General features: G+C 44.2%; 1 protein-coding gene across 5 annotated transcripts; it reads right to left on the bottom strand.

Moving 5' to 3' along the window:
- Positions 1-1,695: 1,695 nt before the first annotated feature.
- On the bottom strand, positions 1,696-20,431 carry LPL (lipoprotein lipase). Of its 5 annotated transcripts, none has more exons than XM_086630077.1 (11): positions 20,342-20,431; positions 20,074-20,174; positions 12,196-12,362; positions 11,894-12,073; positions 11,146-11,257; positions 9,011-9,244; positions 8,463-8,705; positions 7,201-7,321; positions 6,216-6,398; positions 4,915-5,019; positions 1,696-3,905 (listed from the first exon to the last, which is right to left on the bottom strand). In XM_086630077.1, exons 2-11 carry the CDS (start codon positions 20,156-20,158, stop codon positions 3,860-3,862), a joined length of 1,476 nt encoding a protein of 491 aa, XP_086486203.1. In that variant the 5' UTR covers positions 20,159-20,174; positions 20,342-20,431; the 3' UTR covers positions 1,696-3,859. The 5 variants fall into 5 exon arrangements, with proteins under 5 accessions (XP_086486203.1, XP_086486204.1, XP_086486200.1 ...); XM_086630078.1 differs by having other exon boundaries at positions 12,196-12,359; XM_086630074.1 differs by having other exon boundaries at positions 20,074-20,384.
- Positions 20,432-22,215: the final 1,784 nt, after the last annotated feature.

Raw genomic sequence — 22,215 nt, 5'->3', positions numbered from 1 at the left:
AACGTACCCCCTGTGTCCAGTAGGGGCTGGAGGTGATCTTTAGCCCTCCTTTTGTTATTAATGTATTTATAGAAAGACTTTTTGTGGTCCTTTACAGAGCAGGCTAGTCTAAGTTCCAGTTGGGCTTTTGCCCCCCTGATTATCTCCCTACATGCCCTAACTTCCTCCCTGTATTGATTCCTGGATGCCTGCCCATTCTTCCAAGACTTATAGACATCCCTTTTTCTTTTGAGATGTTCCCAAATCTCCTTTGTCATCCAAGCTGGTTTTCTACTCCGGCAGCTCCATTTCTGGCACACAGGTACAGCTCGCTCCTGTGCCTCCAGAATTTCCTTTTTGAGTAGTAACCATCCCTCCTGCGCCCCCTTACCCTTGAGAGCTGTCTCCCATTGGACTTTATTAAGTAGACTTCTAAACAGCCCAAAGTCAGCTCTCCCAAAGTCCAGCTTGGCCGTTTTAGTGTTCCCCCTCCTAACTTCCCCTAGAATAGAGAATTCTATTATCTCATGGTCACTATGCCCTAGGCATCCTCCAACCTTCACATCTCCCACAAGATGTGATGTGGCTGGGCATTGAAGAGCAAGATACGAGAGTAACAGATCCAGGGATGGCTCTGAAGGCTCACAGGAGAGACCTGGGTTCTTGTCCCTGCACCAAAAACTATTTTTCTGCTTTAGCTACTAATACGTGTAGCGAGGTTGCTGTGGCTTTAAAACAGCAGTAATATCATGATGCATTTAGGAGATGTGGTCACAGGCCTTGTCTTGTAAAACTGTGGGAGTCCTTCCAGTCCTCCAACCCAGCCACTGAAACAGGAAAAGTTACGGAGTCCTTGGAACACCTGCTGCCAGCATTTCCATGCATTCCCTCTCTGCAGATTGGGTTCCTCCTCCCTCTGCCCTCTCCCATTCATTCCCCCAGAGTACTTCCTACCCCACTTCCCTTCCCCCTTCCATTGACCCCTTGCCTTTGTGCCCATCTCTTTTCCATTGCATACCTGCCTTCTGCTTTCATGAGCAAAGCTCTGCTCCTGTCAAAGAGCTGTCTCTTTGACCAAGTAAGCGTGTTGGAAGCAGAGTCACTCAAGAAAACTCAGAGCTGCTCTAAATACTCCTAATATTGTTCCCCACACATGTGTTGCTACTACGCTCCTTAATGCTGGCACTCCCCTTCTAAGAGCATTGGTTAAGCCTTGCTGGGTATCACACAGAACAAACTGTTCTGGTGACAGCCACTCGAACTCAGCTGTGCTCAGGTGTGGGTCAAAGTGATTTTTTTCCCACTATTACTTCCTTAAGCAGTATTGGTGATAAGAGATTGGGGTGCTTGTCTCCCCTCCACAGGGTCAGAATATATCTATTTTGGTACAGCAAAGAGCTGGCATTTGGAAAAAAAAAAAAAGAGGAAATGAGCCTTTCAAAGTAAGGGCTATTCTTAAAAGGGTATGAAATGAAAACCACAAACGGCAGGTGACCAGCTACTTCTCTTGTGATGGGAATATTTGCTGGCACACAGTGATTCCTAGATATATCGTTTTTGCAATTCCCAAAATCAAATGAAAAAAAATAATCACATATCACTTTAAAAAAAAGTCTTACCTCATCTTTTCACCCCATAATCCAAGTAAAAGGCAGTGGCCTTCACATAAAAGATATACATCAGATTGTTTCATTAAAAGGAAACTAGTGACTTTGGCATAGGTTTGAGAACTTTATTAAAACCATAGGTTTCCATTCTATACAAAACTAAGGAGCCTTCATTTTTAAAATGATGCATTAACCACATAGGAAATAATGCAGTGTAAGTGGTTTGTTGATAAAAATCTCTGAAAGCTATATACAGGATTAATGCCACACAACTGTATTAATGTAGAGACTGTCAGTAACTTTAGCAATATATACAAACTACCTTTACACACATAAATATCTTATTTACAGCTAATAAATAACATCCAAAGCTAAATCATGTGTCCTCATGTACAAGAACCTTGACTATTTTGTATCCAAGTTCTGTCATGTGTTGGTATTTGATCCTGTATTAAGTGCACACCTGTTCAGACACTTTATTGCCAGAGAACTTAACTCTTAAGAGAAAACTGCAACAAAATACGAAGTCTATAGGGAATAAATTGTTGTATTTATTTTTAGAGGTCTCAAATGCAGTGGCTCAATACTCAACCCCACCCTCAGTGACTCATCATATCTCTGCTGTAGTTTAAGGGTTAGGAAATCAAATATCAGCAATTTCAGAGTTATTAATATTCCAAACATATTGCACTGTTTAAGACTTTTATCCCCAAATATACTAGCAGCCATAGCTGGAAAAAAAAAACCAACAAACTGTGCACATAAACACATACATGTTGGTTTTGCTTTCAAGATGGGATGACATTAGAGAAATCACGACCTCCACACTGTCTTGCACATGCAGGAAAAGACGACAAAAACCAGTATCAATAACTCACATTACACTTCTCCAAGTGTCTACCTTCAAGCCCTTCTGCCTCCCCAGTGTTTTATCCTCTGTAAAGCTAAAAGAGGGCTACTGAACCTTTCAGAGCACAAGAACAATTATGTGTTCCTAAAGAGGAAGCAAAATGCTTTCAATATATCTACTTTTGGCAACTTGCAACACAGCTAATTCAAGTGTTTTTCAGAGCATTCATTCTTGTGCATCACACAATCAGGCTCTTTTTAACTGTCGCAGCTCCTGCTCCTTGCTGAATTCCACCTCATGTCAAAAAAAAAAAATCAAGCAGCTCCTAGGATCTAGCACTGTATCACAGACAATCAACAAACCAAAGGGAGTCACTGGCAGTCACAATTCCAGTATAGGGAATTGTGACTGCCAGTATAAGTGAGCATGCCGGTCACCGGTCAAGTGGACTCACTTCACCGAAGACTGCATGTAGCAGCCACTCAGCTGCATGACTGACATTTGGTGTCAAAGAGCAGAGAAATTGTCACAGTTTTAGCATGGGATGTGAGCAAGTGGTGGGAAACAAGTTTAAAAAAAAAATAAAATGAATTTCCTGCAGTTTCTGGTGGCTCAATTCCTTTGCAGTTCCTTATTCACAGTGTTGGAGGCTGGATGGTTTCATTTTCAAGGAGTGAAAGCACAGATGCAAAATTGAATGTCTGCACAGGACACTGGTACTGCTGTCTTCTACGACTGCTATTTATTCCAAGGTGAGCTGCATAGAAGTATATAGCTTAACAGACCATACCCATTGCTAAGCAGCACCGGTATCTGCACCCAGTGAGACACATTCATAACCACAAACAGGAAAATTCATCCCCTTAGTTACTCCCTGACACCTTTTAGTAATACATACAGCAAAGGTCTCTTTTCACACAAGAAACCTACTCATTCGCTAAACACACACTTGAAGACAATGAATTCTAGCCACTGAACTGTCTGAACATCCAGTTAGCCAAGCCAGAAAAAAAACATGCCCAGTTTCAGAAGACTCCTAAAGAGAAGGAAAAGCCAGGTACAGGGCTTTACCTCTTTTCAATAAATACTAGAAAATTGCTAAAGAGGATTCAATGTCAAGAAACCTTGTCACAAGGCACCATGATTAAGCAAAATTACTTATTCCTTCCCAGGACTCAACCAAGTTTGACAAGTTGTTTTGTGGGTTTCTTTTTGCTTTTAACTATTTGGATAATGTATCTTTATGGTTAGTAACTTTGTATGCTGAGAATTCCTTACAAGAAGTCTCCTAAGATAGCTAGGAACAGCAGGCAAAAAGCCAGCAGCGGATAAATATTTCTATATATTTGGTTCTGAACATCCAGTTCACAGGGATGAACAGACTCTCTTCCTCCCCAGCGTGGTAAATCTTCATTCTTGTCACTTAAGCAGATTCATGAGCAGAATTTTCTTTAGAGAGTTTCTTGGCACTGTTGGGAGGAAAAAAAAAAAAAAAAGACAGATAAGGTGAAGAGGAAGACATAATTGTTCCATTTTGTCTTATTTTTGAGACTTACGATTAAAAAAAAATACTGAACAGGAAAGTAAATTATGTGCTTGGGCTTTTCCTGGCTGCTGCTTGATTTTACACATCAAATATACACACACAGTTCTCAAGGCCTCCCCAGGTCATTGACCTGGAGAGAAGGTTAGCACACGTGCCTGTTTATGCAGAACTAGCTCTCAGTCTAGAATTGTCCCCATGAGACCTTTCATACACAGCAATTTCACTAAAATAAATATAACCACTTCTCCAGCTCAAACTTTAGTGGATAAAGTCCAAATAAACCTGGCCCCACATTTGAAAGTTTACTCTGGGTCAGAAAAATTATTGATCAAAAAATTAAAGAGTACCAAGGGCTACTGAACACAAAGACTCAATCTCTGATCCAAATCAGAAACGCAAATTTCAGGAAGTCACTCACCCGGCGGTCGCCAGCAGAAAGCAGCGTGCCAGGGAGAGCACCTGCGTATGCCTCCTCAGTTTCTGTGCCAGCCTTCAAATTTGCTGCTGGCCAGCGAGGGAGGGAGGGCTCTGGACTGACTCAGTATGGATGTTTGGATGTTTTTCAGTGAAGGGTAAATGTAGGGCATCTTTAGATAGAGGTATGCTTTTCTCTTGGGTTAGTGCCTTGTCTATAAATCCTCTCTAACAGTCATTTGTACTCAGCCACCACGTGAACGCGAGAGGCAGTGACTTGTACTTGCTTTTCAGGCATGCTAACAACCACACGAGGAGATCATTAGCAGAGAACCAAATTAGGGATTCTTAAGCTACCAAAGCTGCCACGAGCAAACCTAAGGTTAGTCTGAGTTGTGATGGTTCTGAAGTCTAGAGAAGATTAGGGCACAAGTTAACTAAATCGGGAAGTTTTCTGTAGATCCTCCTGCTACCACTCAAGTTTCTCCCATCCCAAAAACAACAGTGATCACTCATACCCTCCTTTCTTCCGGTTGACAGGCTGGTCCATGCATTTCACAAATACTACTGCCTCTTCTCCCTTACTGAGATGTGCGGTGCCATCTTGTGAGCAGAACACCACCCTATGGAATAAATATTGGACAATCACACGACTGAGTCAAACATCTCTTTTTAACCATAGGAACAGGACTGGTGCCTGGAAGCAGTCTTCATACTTCATCATGTGGGGCACTACTACTTTACAAGCTTGTGAGAAAAGTATTTTTTAAAGAGAATTCTGTAGCAAAAGAAACACTGTGCAAGAAAAACTAGTAAATGCATTATGCACGGACCTCAAACTGCAGTCACAACTTCCGCTGGTCTTTTGTATAAAATCTTCCTTTGACTATGAGAGCAGAGGCTCTATCTGAAAGTCTCTTGGATCTTTATTTACACCAGTCCTTGTGTGACTTTGTCAGGTGAATGATCTTGGAAGAAAACCTTATTCCCTTAAATGTTTGCAAACAAAGTAGGTTGCCAGTTCCAGCAAACCTGAGCAGTTACTTTTCCATTTATCAGTACTTTCCCCACCCCTATATTTGTTCAGCTCTGATAACTGTTCTTCGATAAAGTGACTGCCTTGTTTATTCAAAGGAGGAACATATTATTCACAATACTGTACATATGACATGCATACTCTGTTCCAAGCCCATTTTCTGCTAACAGATCTCATGTCTAGTGACTACGAGTATTTCAAAATATTCGGGTCAAAGACGTTCTGTTCTGACTTTGCTGTTTTAACACTCATGCATTAGGAACATATTGCAACAGTCATGTGTTTCAGTTTTCACCCACCATTCAAGTACCTCCAACTCCTAAGAAAAGCCAGCTTCAACAAAGCAATGATTTCTTGTGCGAATGCACATTTGGAAGAGTTTCTAAAAACCTCCTTCTAAGCATGCTCTTTGGAAGAAAACCTGTAAAAGTGTCCAGCAAGAGAAAGCAGGAGAGAAACTGCAAATACAGTCAGAGATGCTGGTTCACAGAGATCCTCTCCTGCATATTATAACTAACTGGAGGCGCATAGACCAGGCACATGAGACAGTGGTGTGCAAATGAATTACGTGGGGGTAAAACTAAAGGGTGCAGATCCCAGTGGAAACAAACAACTAAACCTGGCTGACCCAAATGCTGGTTTGGTGCCGCTGGAGCCCTGATTATCAGTGCTGCACCCATTTGTAACTGCTTTCCATGTTTTGTCCCACTCTGCAAGACACCAGGAATCAGGAAATACTGTCAATTACAACTAATACAGCTTACAACAATCAAAACAAGTTACTTTTTCTGAGTTTCTCCTGACTTCACTCTGACTCTCTGGATGTCAAATGTAAAAGGAGTCCACCAGTCTGACCAGCTGAAGAAGGTGTCTTTCTCCCACTGCAGTTTCAGCATAAGCAGGTCACCAATGTCCACTTCTGTGTAAATCAGGAAGGAGGAGGTCTTGTTTGAGGAGACTTCAGGCCTATGAGGAGGGAATAAGGAAAAAGAAACAAAAAAATATGGAAACTGTTGGACAGATAAAGAAAATTAAGGGGAAAACACAGGACCAGTCCTTCAGGTACTTTAGAAAAGAAGGAAGCAACCGTCTTCATAGTTCTGATGCAAAAAATAAGGAAAAAAAAAATACCTTAAGCTTTTGTAAAGGCACAAGGAAAAGCTTTCTGCCGTGAGCCTGGTAAAACCTGGGACAGATTGCCAGGCAAGAGGTTACAGTGCTGGTGGCTCTCAGAGAAGCCAGACAAGCACCAGCCAGGAACAGTTTAGGTTTCTCAGAGCAGAAAACAGACTTGTGTTTTCCAGCCCCGTTCCAAGGATGTAAGCACAGACTTCTGATTATTTGCAGAGCTATGGAAGCAATTCCCATGTCTCCCTCAGCTTCTGCACTGAGGCCCTCAGACCCAACAGATAATTAATTCCAGGTTGAAGTCTGCTTTTAAGGAGCTTTAACGCATCTGGAACATGGCATAAAGATACTGAAAAGAGAAGAAAACAAGAAACCTGCCACACCAGAAAAATTCTTATTAGGCTGAGCCACAGGTCAGACTTCACACTTCCATATTTCAGATCTCTTATCAAGAACAGCTCCTATAAAGCTTAGATCATTAGCTTCAGCAGTGGATGTTTCCCATTGATCAAGGACAAAAGTAGATTCCAGGACCCTGCAACATTTCTGTAGCTGGAGCTAGAACAAGTTTTTCAGCTGGGGCTTTAACAGATTTAGGTAGATTCAACAGTACATTGCAGTTTTTTCTGTAGCTACTCACAGTGTGAACGCGATGTTCTGACTCTGATCTAGATCACCAAAGAGAGAGATTAGGAATGGCTGGTTTGTCTTGGTCGTATTAGTTTTTCCAAAGAAATGGATCTTGACCTGGTAATGAAAGACTGGAAGAACATAAAAAAAGAAGAGTATATTAGGAAAAACTCAACCTCCAAAGAGTGCTAGTGATGAAACCACCTAAAAACTCCCATGCAAATCCTAGACTGGAATATGCCAACACCAAACTGAGGAGGTTAGTTCCCTGCAGGTATCCAGGGAAATATTTTTGTAAGGAGGTAAAGATTGGGATGCAAGGGAATCATGATTAAAAAAAATCTTTGCAGTTCTTGCAACTAACCTCTGAATTGAAGTTGATTGCCACTATAATAACCCCAGAGTCTGTAGAATCACCTTCAAAACTGTTAAATGTGTAAGATATGCCATCCTTGAGCTGAAACAAGTGAGCTGTGCGCTGCTCATACAGAAGCCTTAGTGAAAAAAATTTGACCCACTGACACTGCAGATTAAGCACCAAGTGCCAACAAAACACTAGTCTTGCAGCTATTCTAGCACTGTGGAAATGTGCCCTCTGATTGCTGGTCCATCACACAACATGCACAACAAGCATACCATGTGGCACAGTCAAAGCCAGGGAAGAAAAAAAAAGAAAAGGAAAAAAAAAAGTAGTAGAATCCAATGCAGAAGCTATTTCCCTAGCTCAAAGCCTTCCAGTTCTTTCTGGTAATGTCCTTCTCAGACCTACCACTGTGGCAACGGGAACCAAGAAGTGCTGTGAAATTTTAACAAGGGTTAGCAGTCCTCTGGAAGAGGCACTACAAATGGCACAAGTCTGATGGTTGTACATCTTTAAAGAATTTGCTCATCAGGCTGAGCACTGCTGATCACTTTCCCAGCAGTAGGAAAAATTCATTTGGATGAAAAATACTGAAAAAAATTGGAAGACTGACTTGTTCCAAGTGACCAGACCGCAGAGTAAACAATCTTAATTCTGCTACTTTCTGAAATTTGTTACAAAACACTTTTCTTTTTGTATTCCACCCATCACCTCCATATCTTGAGTAAGATGACACTGTTTTTCTGAGACTACACTTTAACTCATGCTTCATGGCAAACTGCAGGCAAGCGTCACCTCTGCTTACCACAGCCACCAAAGCAGCAATACTGTCATCTGCAGCACACATCCATCCTGACACACAGCTGAGCAACGGTACCAGTCTTGCTCACCAGTAAGCAAGCAGAACCTACCTTTATAGGGCATCTGAGCACGGGTCTTCAAGTACATTTTGGTGTTTCTCTTCGTTCTCACTCTGTTGACTTTGTAACCCAAATTGTTGCAGCGGTTCTTCCGGCAGCTCAGGCAGAGACCCTTCTCAAAGGCCTCCTTCGTGTTGCAGCGGTAGGCCATGCTGGGCTTTTCTTCATTGAGGAGGGAGTCAATGAAGAGGTGGATCGATCGTTCATGAGAGCATTTCACCAGCTGATCCACATCTTGAAAGAAAGAAAACGCATAATGTATGTTCCAACCCCTCCTTGGCAGGGAGGTTGGAACTAGATGACCTTTAAGGTCCCTTCAAACCCAAACCATTCTATGATTCTATACACACGTGCATATAATGATATACCTAAGCAACACTGCTAACAGGCACGATCCACTATGCCACAGCTGGACTTTATAGGGTGGCTTTTAAAAGCACTTAAAAGAACAAGTTCCTGTGCCTCTCAGAGACCTTTGCTTGCAGGCTATTGAAGATGTCTCTTTGGATGTTAGAATGTTTGTTTCAGAGCAGCCTCACCTGAAAAGCCTTTTTCAGCAATCAGACGGAGTGCTTCTCCCAAGTTGCAACCTGGCTGGAAACCTCCACCATTAGGATAAATATCGATGTGTCCAACAGGCTTTTGGATCCCAATGCTGCGGTCTGGAGAGCCTCGAGTGTAGGTATGTAGGACATCCACAAAGTCAGCATCATCCGGGGAGAGGCGGGTGGGCGCATCAGCATACTCAAAGGTAGGACCAGCTGGATCCAGCCCTTTATGGGGCATACCACAAAGAAAAACTGCAATTATTGTCTGCCAAAGACACTGATGGCGATAACAAACGCCAAATTCAGCTACCACATTGGGCTGGAATATTGCATATGGTGTTGGGGCCACTGGATACCTTACAGTGGGATCATTTAAATGGCATTCATGTGTATAGGAGAATCAAATACACTACATTGAAATACTGTCACTGTTTAAAAAAATAAGGTGTACGTAAACATATGTAAAGAAGCCCAGATAACTTCCTCACAGCTGTAGCATTTCCAGTGGATAGAAGAAACAAGCCAGTAAATATTTTCTCAACATCCTCCTCTCTTGTCAAGAAAAAGAGAAATTGTAAAATTTCTATCTGAAGTATCTGAAGCATGGAAAATGTCTTGCTGCTAACTCTCTGCTAGGAGAAGAAGTGGGAAACATAAACGAGAGCTTCACTGTCTACACGCCTAAGGGGAAAGCAATTATTATGGTAAACTGTCAAGCTGCAGCAACACTGACATCAAAAACACCTAGAACTATTCCACCAGTGAAAAAGTACTCTCTCTTGAATCCAGATAACTACCTGAGGCATGGCTGAAGGCAGAGCTGAAGGGACATGTCTTTCCTGCAGCCCTCAGGTGGGGACAGGCACCTGGGATGCCCACCCCTGGTTAGCCTCACTCAGTCTGAGCTGCCTTCCCCTCTGCTGTGAGGACTTCAGGGACCACATCTCATAGCTCCCTGTGCTCAAAGGTGATGCTGTGTTCCCAGGAAGGGTTCATCCAGGACACCGAGGGCAACCGTGAGGGCATAAGAGAGGGCTATGCGTATTTGAGTGATTTGGTAGCCTCGGTGAAAGCAACAATGCTGCAGCTGAGAGAAAGGAAGGGTAGAGACACTAGTGCTTTGTCCTTATTTTAATCTGCCATCTCTCAGGAGTCAGCCTTTCCTGATGTGACTGCTGCCTAGCCCACCCCCCAGCATGCCTGTGAATCTGGGATCACAGCCAGGTGCAGGTGAAAGGGCAAAGGGTGCCAGGAGGAAGGGAGCTAGGGTCCCATTTGAATGCCGCTCCCAAGCTCTCTCAGCAGCGAAGACACCACAGATGAGTGACTTTCTTAGCCTCGTTTGCTGATGTTGGCATTTCCTTTGTCCCTGAGATCAGTGCTAGGGGCTCAGCTCTCTGAGCGCTGGGCTGTAAACCGCCCCAGACTGGCAGAGCACACTTCTCAGCCTCCAAAAATCACTCTAAGCAAGCATCTAAGCATGCACAGGGAAAGGGCAAGCACATGCATGCTTCCCCTTCCCAAAACTCTCCCAGCATTATTTTCAGCCTATAATATTACTTGAGCCTGTCAGGATTCATTTTTTTTTAGTAACCTGCAGTGGATCTCTTCTGATTATGCGTCCAATGTCTCTTTGAGCCCATATAAGCTTCTTGCATCCACAGCATCTCATGGCAAAGAGCTCTGCAGGTACTATACCCACTGCAGGAGGATCTACCTCTTTTTTCTTTTTTTTAACAGCTCCCACCAGCTGCAAGGGATAACTGCCTGGATGAAGACAGCCAGCTGAAGTTCTTACACTGCAAGAGATACTGTGACCATGGATTTGGCCAGTCTTGATCACATGCCCCCGGCTAGTCTCTTTTCATGGCCTATGAATCCCTGCCTACTCACTGATTTCTTGTGCAGAAGCAGATCAAGGCTTCTCACCACCACCTTTGTTGTTCTTTTCTGAACTTTTTCCAGTTCTACTACAGAAATATCAGCCCCACTGATTCACTAAAGAATGAACACATAACTTAAGTATGACCAACAAGCAACAGTATTCTGGTGATCTTCCAGAAGAACACAATATTTCAGCATGGAAGAGACAGGACTCTCCACTCTACAACCACAGATTTTCTTACCAGTAATTCTGTTCACCTTCTTCTTGGTCAGGCTCCCAGCAATCCCAGCAGCATGAGCACCTAGACTGTACCCCAGCAAGTGGACATTGTTGAGAGGATAATTGAATTGCTCCTGCAGAAGACAGTGGTTTGTTTAAAGTTTGAAGTCAAACTGGAAAACATCAGAACACAGAAAGGAAAATGTTTTGCAAACACTGGGATTTCTCTTTGAGCCATGGATAATAGAACAAACACTAAAAACAATTAACATAATTTTGTGCCATACTAAGTTGCTTGAGTTAACTATCTTAAGGTGAAATTCTAGGCAGAGAGGAATGCAGAGTGAAGGACAGAACACAGGGCTGTGTATTATATCAAAGGTTTTCACCCAGCCCCTCCCGACCAGTTTCCAGATATCCTAAGTATTTCCCTAAGGCAGAGCAGACTTCTATTTCCCAAGGGCTGGCTGCTGTATAATATATAACAACCTGTCTTTCATAGCTACCTCTCACAGAGCCTTCAGAGATACTGTGGACCCACAGGGCTCCACAGACCACAAGATGAAGTTCCTGGAATGCACTATAAAAGGCCTCCTTGTGTAAGAGACAACCATTAAATTAAAGCCAGGATTCTACCAGTCCAGCAAAAGTACTGTCTGTAGCAGCTTACGTCCATCTGCCCAATAGGAGATGATTAACACATGGCATTATTGTTGTTTTGTCTCCTAGGACAATGTGTACAATGTGAGACTTGCAACTACGTGCCTTACCTCCATCCAGTCAATAAACATAGCAACATCCTTTCCCACCAGCTTAGTGTATGCAGCAGACACTGGGTAGTGCTGCTGAGCTCGAACTAGCCAGTCCACCACAACGACGTTTGAATAAGGCTCCCTCTTGTACAGAGCATTCACCAGTTTTGGGACCCAACTTTCATACATTCCTGTCACCTGTTGAATTAAAAAGGAGATATCTCAATATTATGTGTGGTGTATAGACATCTCAGCTGACATATCTAGCACAGGTTATCAGGAGTGTGGTTAAAAGGGAGATTCCTCCCCTTTCTTCTTACCGTCCACCCATGGATCACCACAAAGGTTTTACTGGTATGGTTGAATCTGCACTGTGCCAGGCTGTCCACCTGCCCAGGAACCAGGTAGCAGACATCCTCGCTGGGCTTCGCAGGCTTCCGTAAGGAAAACTTGCTTTCAATCCCCTCGAAATTGGTCTCGGCTTCTACTATGGAAGAGCACAGGAAACATGTAGCAGTGTTTTAAGAGTATTCAGAAGTCACAGCTACGATGGAGAGATATCAGGAACAGTCAAGAAACAGGATATGTGGTTTTCATTTCCTACAGCACTCCTTTTGCACCACGACAGCCATGTAAAGAGGAAATAAAAGGGTGAAAATTGCTCCCTCTCCAAGGTCCTGCTAAAACTGAGAATCTGGCCAGCTATCAGAGAGGTTGTCCTGGTTTTGACTGGGACAGAGTTAGTTTTTCTTTTTAGCAGCTAGAAGAGCTCTGCGTTTTGGATTTAGCATAGGATTTGTTATAAGAAGAACGTTGATAGCACACTGATGTTTACAGTTGGTGCGGAGACATCACAGAGTTTTCAGCTTGCTGTGTTTGCCGGTGTGCAGGAGCACAACGGGCTAGGGGGAAACAAGGCCAGGACAAAGGACCCACAACTTCTAACTTATGAGTTGAACTTAGATTTAGGATTGAGAGCCAAACTGACCAATGGAATATTCCATACACGCAATGTCATGCCCAGTATATAGATGAGGGTGGACTGGGAAGTGGGGAACTTCGTTTGAGGACTCTCTCAAAGATTCAGTCTCCAAGTTTTTTCTTTTCAAGCCTCTCACTTGTCCAGCATTGCAGTGTCAGGACTTAGATCTGTTTTGGGATTGCTTGCTGCAATGAGACAGGTGTTCGTCACCAGTGGTGAGCAGCTACACTGCGTATCACTTGTTTGTATATATTCTGATATTTTACATATATTCATATATTATTATTATTTTAGCATTATTACTTTTAATTTTATATTATTATTATTAAATTGTCCTTATCTCAACTCACAAGTCTCCTTCCCTTTTCCCCTTTAATTCTCCTCTCCATTCCCCAGGGGGTGGGAGAGGGTGAGCAAGCAGCTTCATGGCCATCACAGGTAAGCCATTAATACCACCATGACAGTAATTCCTTTTAGGAGTCTGTATTTTCCCCATTCCATTATTAACAAGAAACCCGTGAATTACAACAACAGTGCAGAAAAATGCACAGGACAGTCATAGACAGCACATGCAGGAAAGCAGCAAGATCCTAGTGTACTATTACATATTTTGGTGATGCACCTTCCATACCATTTCATCAATAATCACTGCCTAAGAAGGCTCATTATTGCACCGCAATGACTGGGTGCTATAAAAAAAACCCAAAGAGCTGCACCACTGTTCTACAAAATGCTAGTTTTAACTTCTTACCAACAGAGAAAAACAGGTGAGAAGATCAGACACCCATTAAGGAAACTGAACTAGCAAAGCAGAAGCCCGTATTTTGAAGGAAGTATTTTTTCAGATCATCTGGTAAGCAACACTGCAGAAAAAAAAATCTTCCTCTGCCTGAAGCTATTTTGAATCCAGGGCAGCAAGGGAGATCATGTACTGGCAGTAACAAAGCATGCGATGGCCTGAAAAGATCACTTCTTAGTGATCTCCGTCAGCTTCAAAACATAAGTTTCCCTTTTGCTCCTGCCAAGGCAGAGAATTGACTTCAGGTTTCATGCTCACTACTTCCTTTGTCTAGGAAGAAACTTAAATGTCTTCTCTTTTTAAGTATGATTCAACACTTAAGTCCCTCTATTTCCAGTAAACCCTGTAATTAACCATGGACTTCCAACGCTTTTTGAAAACTAGGCCCTACTTTGGCAACTTACGCTTAGCAAATATTGATTGCCTGTTTTCCAAGCATAGCTGAACTCAGGCCAACTCTGTCCTGGTCAGTGTTGTGTTTCCTGGCATCATGACCACCAAGCTTACACACAAACTCCTAAACACACATTAATGAATGGCTCCAAGCCACTGTAGGGAATGCAGAGGGACACAGTGAGGACCTCATGCCAGACATGCAAAACAGATTTCCACTCCCCTCCTTTTTCCCCCACTGCAGAAGAGGTTTTCTATGACAACTAGTTGATTTATATTTCTCCATAAAGTTTCACTGCATCACTCACAGGCAATGAATAATGTACTATTCATTCTTTTTCTAAAACTTAGGTTTTTCTGGTCTTCTCACTCAAGGTACTGTACTCAGCAAGGCACTGATTTATGCTCGACCTCACTCAGACCTCAAGTAGCTGTATAAAGTCTGGGAGGTTCCTGCTGCACTCAGAAGGCCATAAAAATCCAGGTCTAACCTCTTGCGTGAGGTGCGAAACCAACACACAGGCTGGCAGCAAACGTTCGTGTACCAACCTTGGCGAAACTGCCATCATCCGCAATCAACAGCTTACCATTCCCTCACTTCATTAGGACTTCTCACCTGCCCAAAGCAAAGCATAAGCAGGGAAGTAACAAGAACTGTTCACTGAACAGCGGCAGTGCTCAGCTGTACGTTTTGACCTTGACGGTGCTAGGCTGGCTAGCTAATCCAGGATAATTACACTCAGGGCCCCTTTCCTGCCTCCTTCCCCCTAAAAAAGGGATAAAGTTTATGAAAAACGCCTTTCTCCAAACCACTAGAAGTATTCACATAATGGCGAGTATAAGACTTTACCTACTGAAAGCAAAACTTATGAAGCTAACCAAATGCTGGTATTTCTCAGAAGTTGCCCCTCTCTTAAGTTTTTGCACAGGCAAAACTTCATTTTTCTCACTAATCAAGAGAGTACAAAACCCCTTTCAGAAACAAATCTTCAGACTTACACTATTTACTTTTTAGCCAGAAAAAGAAAAGTCCCCAAGGCTGAGTGGTTAAATATCAACTATAAATACCAACTACAACTTTTCACTCAGCAGCGAATCAGTAAAATCTTGAGAGGACCAAGAACAGCTTTCAACTGTAAGGCATACAATGCAAGGACTTTCAGTTATGTCTATTCCTGCCCAGACAGGAAGGCAAACAAGAATAGTCCACCTGCTCACTAGTTAATAGTGCTTCCTTTCATAGTTAGGTTTAATTCAGAAGGGAAATGCTATCTGATAATCATTCAAAACCTAAATTAAATTGATATCCTGTCTTGTAGTGTGTTTTCAATTACAAACACGTGCTAGAATTTGCATATAAGTTCAGACCACTTTTTTTTTGAAATAAGCTTGTAATAAACTAAATTTACAATTCCAAGTCCACCATACTTAACGGTGCACTTAAAAAAGTGCACCAGTCTTAGAAAGATTGCAGTACAGTGGCATCTACCACTTAGGATGTGCAAAGTGCTTCGCAAATATTCATGTGTTTCAGCCTAAAAACCTTTGGGTGGGATTTAAGGGCATAGGAGCACTGAGATACAGTCACCAGCAGGAAAGCAGCAGCTTCAAAGCAACAGCCCATGAGTTACGGAAACAGCAGAAGGCCACTCTGCTCATTTAGCTATGTTGTATGAGGAACTAGAAAGTCAGAAGAAATTATTGTTAGCATCCTTTATGCTCACAAGAAGCGTCACGTTGTCTCATGCCTGCACATGCTCAGTTCCCAGCAGCAAGATATCCTCTGGATGAGAGAAGCGTGTGGAGTGGAGGTTGTTACAGGCTTCTTAATGATGTGCTCATTAAGAAGTTATCCTCAAAAGTTGCCTGAGTTTGGCTTTGCAAATTCTGTATGGCTGAGAGCATAAGATAACTTGTCCACACACATTGTGCAGCACACATGCTGCAGTACCACCTCACCTCCCACCTTCTGCAGATGAAATGTTAGAAATGCAATACAGACGTACGTAATAGTATATACACAGTCTCCACACATACTGACATCTGTATGTACCATGCTTTAAAACTGCATCAGAGAAGCTAGAAAGCATATCACTTCAGAAAACTAGCATTTCCTACTTCTACTTTGTACCTCAAAGCATGTTGGTCTATTTAAAAAAACAACTCAGAACTAAAATGTCAACAGACCTTTTCCTCTTAGATTTAAAGTGAGAAATCTCCTTGAATCATGTCCTAACTGAGTTAGTCAAACAGTTGGGTCTCATTCTTACAGCCTTACACAAAGCCACAGAAATGCAGAGACAGTCAATGTACACACTCGCCACTGGTTAGTTAATGATGTGTTTAAACAAGGGAAAACTCAGAAATGAGGAAACCAGCATGGAAACGGTGGATAGAAATTTACCCAAATTTGCATCAGGTTTCACATAATGTAGATACAGAAATTAGATATAAATAAGTTCATGCGCATCCATACTGAGCCATTGAAGTAGTTTTTAGTGACAAGAATGCAAGTCCATTTCCAAACAAGGCCTTGAAGAGAAGCAGACCTGGAGGTAAAAGTGTATAGACAAAACAAATCCATGCTTTTGCTAAAAATCACACTTTCCCAGGCTTAGTTAGGCAGAGGTATAAAGGCATGTGCTCTGTATTGCAAAAGCTTCCAGGCACATACTTGCAAATACAAGCCCCTGCTACAAAATGAAGTTTTCTGGCTACTGCTATGCACTTACAGTTAACAAGGCTGGCCTACAAAGGGATTATTTAGAGAACTGGGAAAGGGAGCGGAATTCAAAATTAAGCCACCAATTTCAGACCTGAGCTGGCTTTTCTAACAGCCAACACTGCCAAACTCCAGCATTTTACCACGCTCTGCAAACTTTCTGATGCTTTTCTTACACCTCAGTTTTAATATTTTAAAAAAGCTGTCCTATAGGTCAAGGTATAGAGAATATTGTAGAACTCAGAAGTTAGTGGGGAAAAAATGCTTAGAAACTGGACAGATTAGTAGTTTCATTTTCCTGTTTAAAATTCATGACACTTTGGACTTGCAATTTCTGAAACTCCATTCAGTTAGGAACTCCTATCAATTTTGAAAGCATCCCACTGACTTCAAGCATTCTGACACAGTACAAACAGAAGTTTACACATTAATCAAGAGAATTGAGCTTCAAGTCTCCTTCACAGGAAGCCCAAGTCAACCTGGCAACTGATTTTGATGAAGAAAACTGTTTATCACTGGTCAGCTGAGTGGAGAATGTGAGTTTTGAGGAAGTAACAGCATCTGGAACATTAATCAAAAGTTAAACTGCCCGTATCAGACACAGGATGCCAAATATAACAATGCATTTGCCTGAACTATAGTTTTAAAAAGGGAATCTTTGATAAACAATGATTTCCTAGTTCTATGTACAGAGATATGGAAATACTATTAGCTAGGTGCAGAGATCATTAGAAATTATACTGCGAGACTGTGTAAACTCAAGCGCACAGACATGCACACACACACGCACAGCAGCAAACATCTGCAAGTAACATCAAACATTTACATAACCAGCTGGAGTTAACTGGAATAACTCTTCCCTGAGCTGATAACCAGCATTAGGATCATCCATCAATCAGTCATGTTGAATTCCTAAATGAGTTCTGAAGCAAACTCGTGGTCAGCTGTAACAATGGGGCTGTATCACAGAAACGGCTATCGTTTAATTTGATCTACGCTATAACCTGGAAGTGGACTACTGTGTGTTGCAATCTCATGAAACCTACCTCATAAATCAGGTTACTATTTAACTCTGCTGCAAAAGAAATTACAACTTCAAGTTTATTTATCTCTTTCTTAATGGCAGAGCCCTGAGAGTATGTTCTCCTTCACTTCCCAGGCAGAGTCAATGGGAAGAGCAACACCTCTGAAAAGCAACTGGGCCCAAGTTCAGGTGCTGAGCAGGGACCTGCCAGCTCAAGTCCCGCTGCTGGCAAAACAAGGGCAAACTGCTACTCTCACACTGTGCATAGGGGTGCTCGCTCCGCTCCAAGTCATCCCCTGTCAAATAGATCCTTAGTCAGCTGCAGCTGGGAGGCTTGTAACTCAATCCAGCAGAGCTCTTGCCGTCCATCAGTCTCTCTGGGATCTCTGGAATTAGCCCAAGACAATAAAATACAATCACTGTCAGACTTTGCAGTAATATGAAGGTAAGGATGCACGAGACAGCCACACCATGCAAGTACTTCCTGCATGGAGGAGATTCCGGCAAACTTTTAGGAGTGCCCGTGCTCATGCTATTCTCCAGCACGCTTTTGATGCCTGGCAGCCTCACCTCTGTACCTTCTCAGGAAGGCATTGTTTCTGGAAAGGCCATGCCACAGCTGCCCTGGCAGGTCTATCCCAAATGCAGCCATTGCAAAAGCCAGCAGCTGAATACACAACAGTAAAAATCTGCTATAACCCCTGACTCTCAATTTACACCAGTAAAAATAGAGATCAGAATGTATTCCTAGCAATGTTTTTATCTTTTCCTAGAACACCAATGTTATCTTCACCTAGAATATATTTTTCTATGGTGTTTATTAAATACTCTGGATTCCTGGAGGGCTGGATCATGTGTTTTCCATGGTTTCAAAACATCTTTTTATTGTGGTGTGCAAGAAATAGTATGAGACTGAAGACTTGCATAGTTTTAAGACGATCACACAACCTGTTTCCATATAACCGGTCCCTAAGGAGAAATAATGTAATTATTAGTAACTCTGTTGCAAATCAGCTCCTACAGGGATGAAAGCTTGCTCTGGGAAGATAGTTACTTTACCGTGTAAAACTCGGATACTGTGATGAAAACTACTTTTGATTGCCTCTGATGGCATAAGATTGGATTCAAACAGAGAATACATTCCTTTGGCTGTGCCCTAGCACCCCATCCTCTTACTTTTGAATACCCCCCTTCAGCTTCCTTGTACAGAAAGGAAATAACAAAGGCATCCACAGTAAAAAAAAAAAAAAAAAAAAAAAGTGTCAGTTTCCATATTCCTTTTTATTACCACACAGTAGCTCTAAGAGCTGCAGGCACATTTTCGTCTAAGGCTGTGAACTTTTAAAGATACACTAATCTCCCATACTGTGACAGGGAACTGCTAACATAAGTTTGAGGAGCAGCTGTCTCCTAAAACTAGTCTCTTTGCTTACTAAAGCTGCGATCACGTTGTGATTAACGAAGAGAGCATTAGTGTACATGTAGCAGACAACTTTTGCACGTGTTCCACTTTCTCTACTCTGGAGGGCACCTATGTGCAAACGTAGGTACAACGGGTGTAGTGTAAGTACAAGCTTACATTCATATACAGACACTGTGAGAGTACACCCCTCTGTTCACACTTTTTCTAATGGATTCTGCTGCATTAAAGGCGTTAACTACAACCCAAGCGCATTATGATGACACTGACGAAACTCAGCCTTGCCTTAGACAATTCGGACCAAGAACCGCAACACAGGGCTCCCATGGCACGGGTGAGGGATGGGCGAGTCTCAAGCAGAAAGGAGGGCCGTGGCTCTGCAGAGAGCCGAGAGACCCTACCGCGGTGCTACCGCTGTGCCAGTCCACCTCCAGCGAGGAACTCTTGGAAGCCACCTTGCTCCCGGGGGAGAAAAACCCACATCCTAAACCTCCACAGTCCGTGCCATCAGCCCGGCAGGTTGTAACTGCGCTCCGGGGAGGGAATCGGCTCCGCTATTCCCTGACAGGATGCAGGTCCCCCCCCAGCACCGCTCTCCAGCGCCCTCCGAGGCCACCCCACGCCACCCAGGTCCCGCCGCATCCCCAGCGTCCCGGCAGAGCCTTGCAAAGCAAAGTTACAAACTCCCCTCCCTCGCCACGCCGGCGACATTTCCCCCGCGCATCCCCCCGCCCCCAAATGCGACAGTCATGCCCGGCAGCTCCGCTGTAGCCCCCCTCCCCGTCCGTCCTCCGGACTCCGAGCAGGCCACCCGCCCCCCGCCCCGCCCAGCGCCCCCTCCCCGGGCCGGGGACTTACCGCCGGCGGCGGTCGGAGCCGCGCCGGGAGCAGCCACCCAGCACAGGCAGAGGCTGAGAGCGGCCAGAAACGCCTTCCTCCCCATCTCGCCTCCTCTCTCACTGCGCTCCGCCGCGGAGCAGAAAAGTTTCGGCGCAAAAATTTAAAAAAAAAAAAAAGTTTTGGGTTGTTTTGCTTTCTTTAAAAAAAAAAAAAACCCAACAAACAAAAACGAACAAACACAAAAACCACACACTCAAAAAAAACCCCACAACACAACAACCCACACGACTGTAGCGCAAAAATAACGCGATGGCAAGGAAGCACCCTCGGAGCGGCCTCGAAGCGCCCCGCGACCGACGAGCGAGTCGACGCGGTGCCGGTGCCGCCGCCGCCTCTCCGGGCCCTTAAGTCGCCGCCAATATGCAAATATGCAAATGAGGGTGCCCCCGTTGGGCGCGCGCCGCGGGGCGGGGCCGGCGCTGCCCGAGGGCGGGCGGGGTGAGGGGCCGCGCCCCTCCCGCGGGGCGCCGCGACCCCGGTGGGTCCCGGGGCGGCGGGGGCCCGGGCACGGAGCGGACCGGACCGGAGCGGAGCGGAGCTCAGCGCGGCCGGGCACCGTCCGGCACGGCACAGCCGGGCTCGGCACGGCCGGGACCCGGGAGCCGAGGCAGCGTGCGTCCGTGTGCGCAGAGCCCTCGGCTCCGAGCCCTCGGGCCCGGCTCCCTCTGCCCGCCCGCACCTGCCCCAGCTCTGCCCTGTCTCCTCCGAGCTGTGCCCTCGCCAGCCCTGCTTGCACAGCCAGGATGCGGCCCCGCCGCTCTCCCCGTGGTCCTCCCTGCCTTTGGCGGCCCAGCTCCGCTGCGCCTCAGATAAGGTCTTCCTTCTCATCCATTGAGACTTTGAGAGACCTCACCTAGTGGCAGGTGTCCCTGCCCATGGCAGGGCGGTTGGAACTTGATGATCTTTAAAGTCCCTTCCCACCCTAACCGTTCTATCACCCTATGGCTCTATGATCCATGCTTTTGCACCAGGAACCGACTGATGACTGCATTCTCAGGTCAATGCCTGCAAGGAGCCTTCTGCTCTTCCCTTCAGAAACCTTTGCCAAAACCTTGTTTTGCCAGAACTCAAGAGGGTACAAGTTTGAGGCATAAATTAATTCGCTGGAGATTGCATCTGTACTCTGAAGAAATGCAAAGTTGCCTCTCTGAGCTTTTCAGCTCTCTCTGCCCTCCCCTCAGCAATACGGTTTGCTAGCAGCTTTGCGTCAGTGGCCACTGGGTGAAAGATCAGTTATGTAAAGATTTGTGATAGAGAAATATTGAACTAATAACAGGACCAGTTTTCATTTCACTGGCCAGTATGTTGTCAAAGGCCCCATAAAAAAGCTTATATGACACTTAAAGGGAATGAGGACTCCCTGGGGTTTGGAACGTGAAGTGAATGGGATTCGCTTTGAGGGTAACTGATTCTTCTCAGACCAGGTACCTTAGGAGAAAAAAATATACCTGGTTCCTATTAGCGAGGCTATTCAATAAGAGGTTGCTCGAGCGTAGCAGAACTGGGTCGCCTTTGCAACGTCAGATTCGTTAAAAGACCAGTAAGATCTGTAAGTGAGAATACATCTCCCCCAGGATGCAACTTGAAGTTCCTCCACTGCGAGCCCCTATTTATATCCAAAAGGCGTTGGAAGAATTTAATGAGGGTGCAAACCGACTGTGCTGAGACTTTCTTTCCAACTGAGACAATCAGGGTGCTTGGGTTAGGGAGGGGGTGCTAAAGCAGTGGGTGAGGCAGTGGGAGAGGGTGGGAGTCAGAGACAGGGGATAGGAGGTGAAAGAAGCTGGGAGTAAGGAGGGAGACCAGCCTTCCTCCTCAGAGAAGGGTGGTGGTGTGAGCAGGGAAAAATACGGTTTGTGCTGTAGTTTGCTAAGTATCGGGTGTATCCTCTGACCGGTGTTTGAGACACTCTTATCAGAACAAAAGCAAAAATTTTCTCATGTCTTTTTTTTTTTTTTTCCCCCTTCAAGTGTGGACTAAACAATGCATTTTCTCTTGATCTAATTTAGCTGAAACTCTACAGTGTAATTTCCCCCCTAGAAATCAGCTTGACTCTGTCTAGGTTCAGACATCCTTACTAGAAAATTCTAGTCCCTGCAG

Source organism: Tauraco erythrolophus, chromosome Z (assembly GCF_009769465.1).
Source record: "Tauraco erythrolophus isolate bTauEry1 chromosome Z, bTauEry1.pri, whole genome shotgun sequence".
In the NCBI taxonomy this organism is placed as follows: domain Eukaryota; kingdom Metazoa; phylum Chordata; class Aves; order Musophagiformes; family Musophagidae; genus Tauraco; species Tauraco erythrolophus.
This window is presented reverse-complemented; position numbering and strand designations above follow the sequence as displayed.

Coding starts and splice junctions, on each gene's coding strand:
- LPL (XM_086630077.1), bottom strand. CDS start 20,158: ATGGGGAGGAAGGCGTTTCTGGCCGCTCTCAGCCTCTGCCTGTGCTGG. Junction 8,706..9,010: donor TGCTGAAAAAGGCTTTTCAG/GTGAGGCTGCTC, acceptor CTTTCTTTCAAG/ATGTGGATCAGCTGGTGAAA. Junction 6,399..7,200: donor CAGAACATCGCGTTCACACT/GTGAGTAGCTAC, acceptor CCCTCCTCATAG/GCCTGAAGTCTCCTCAAACA.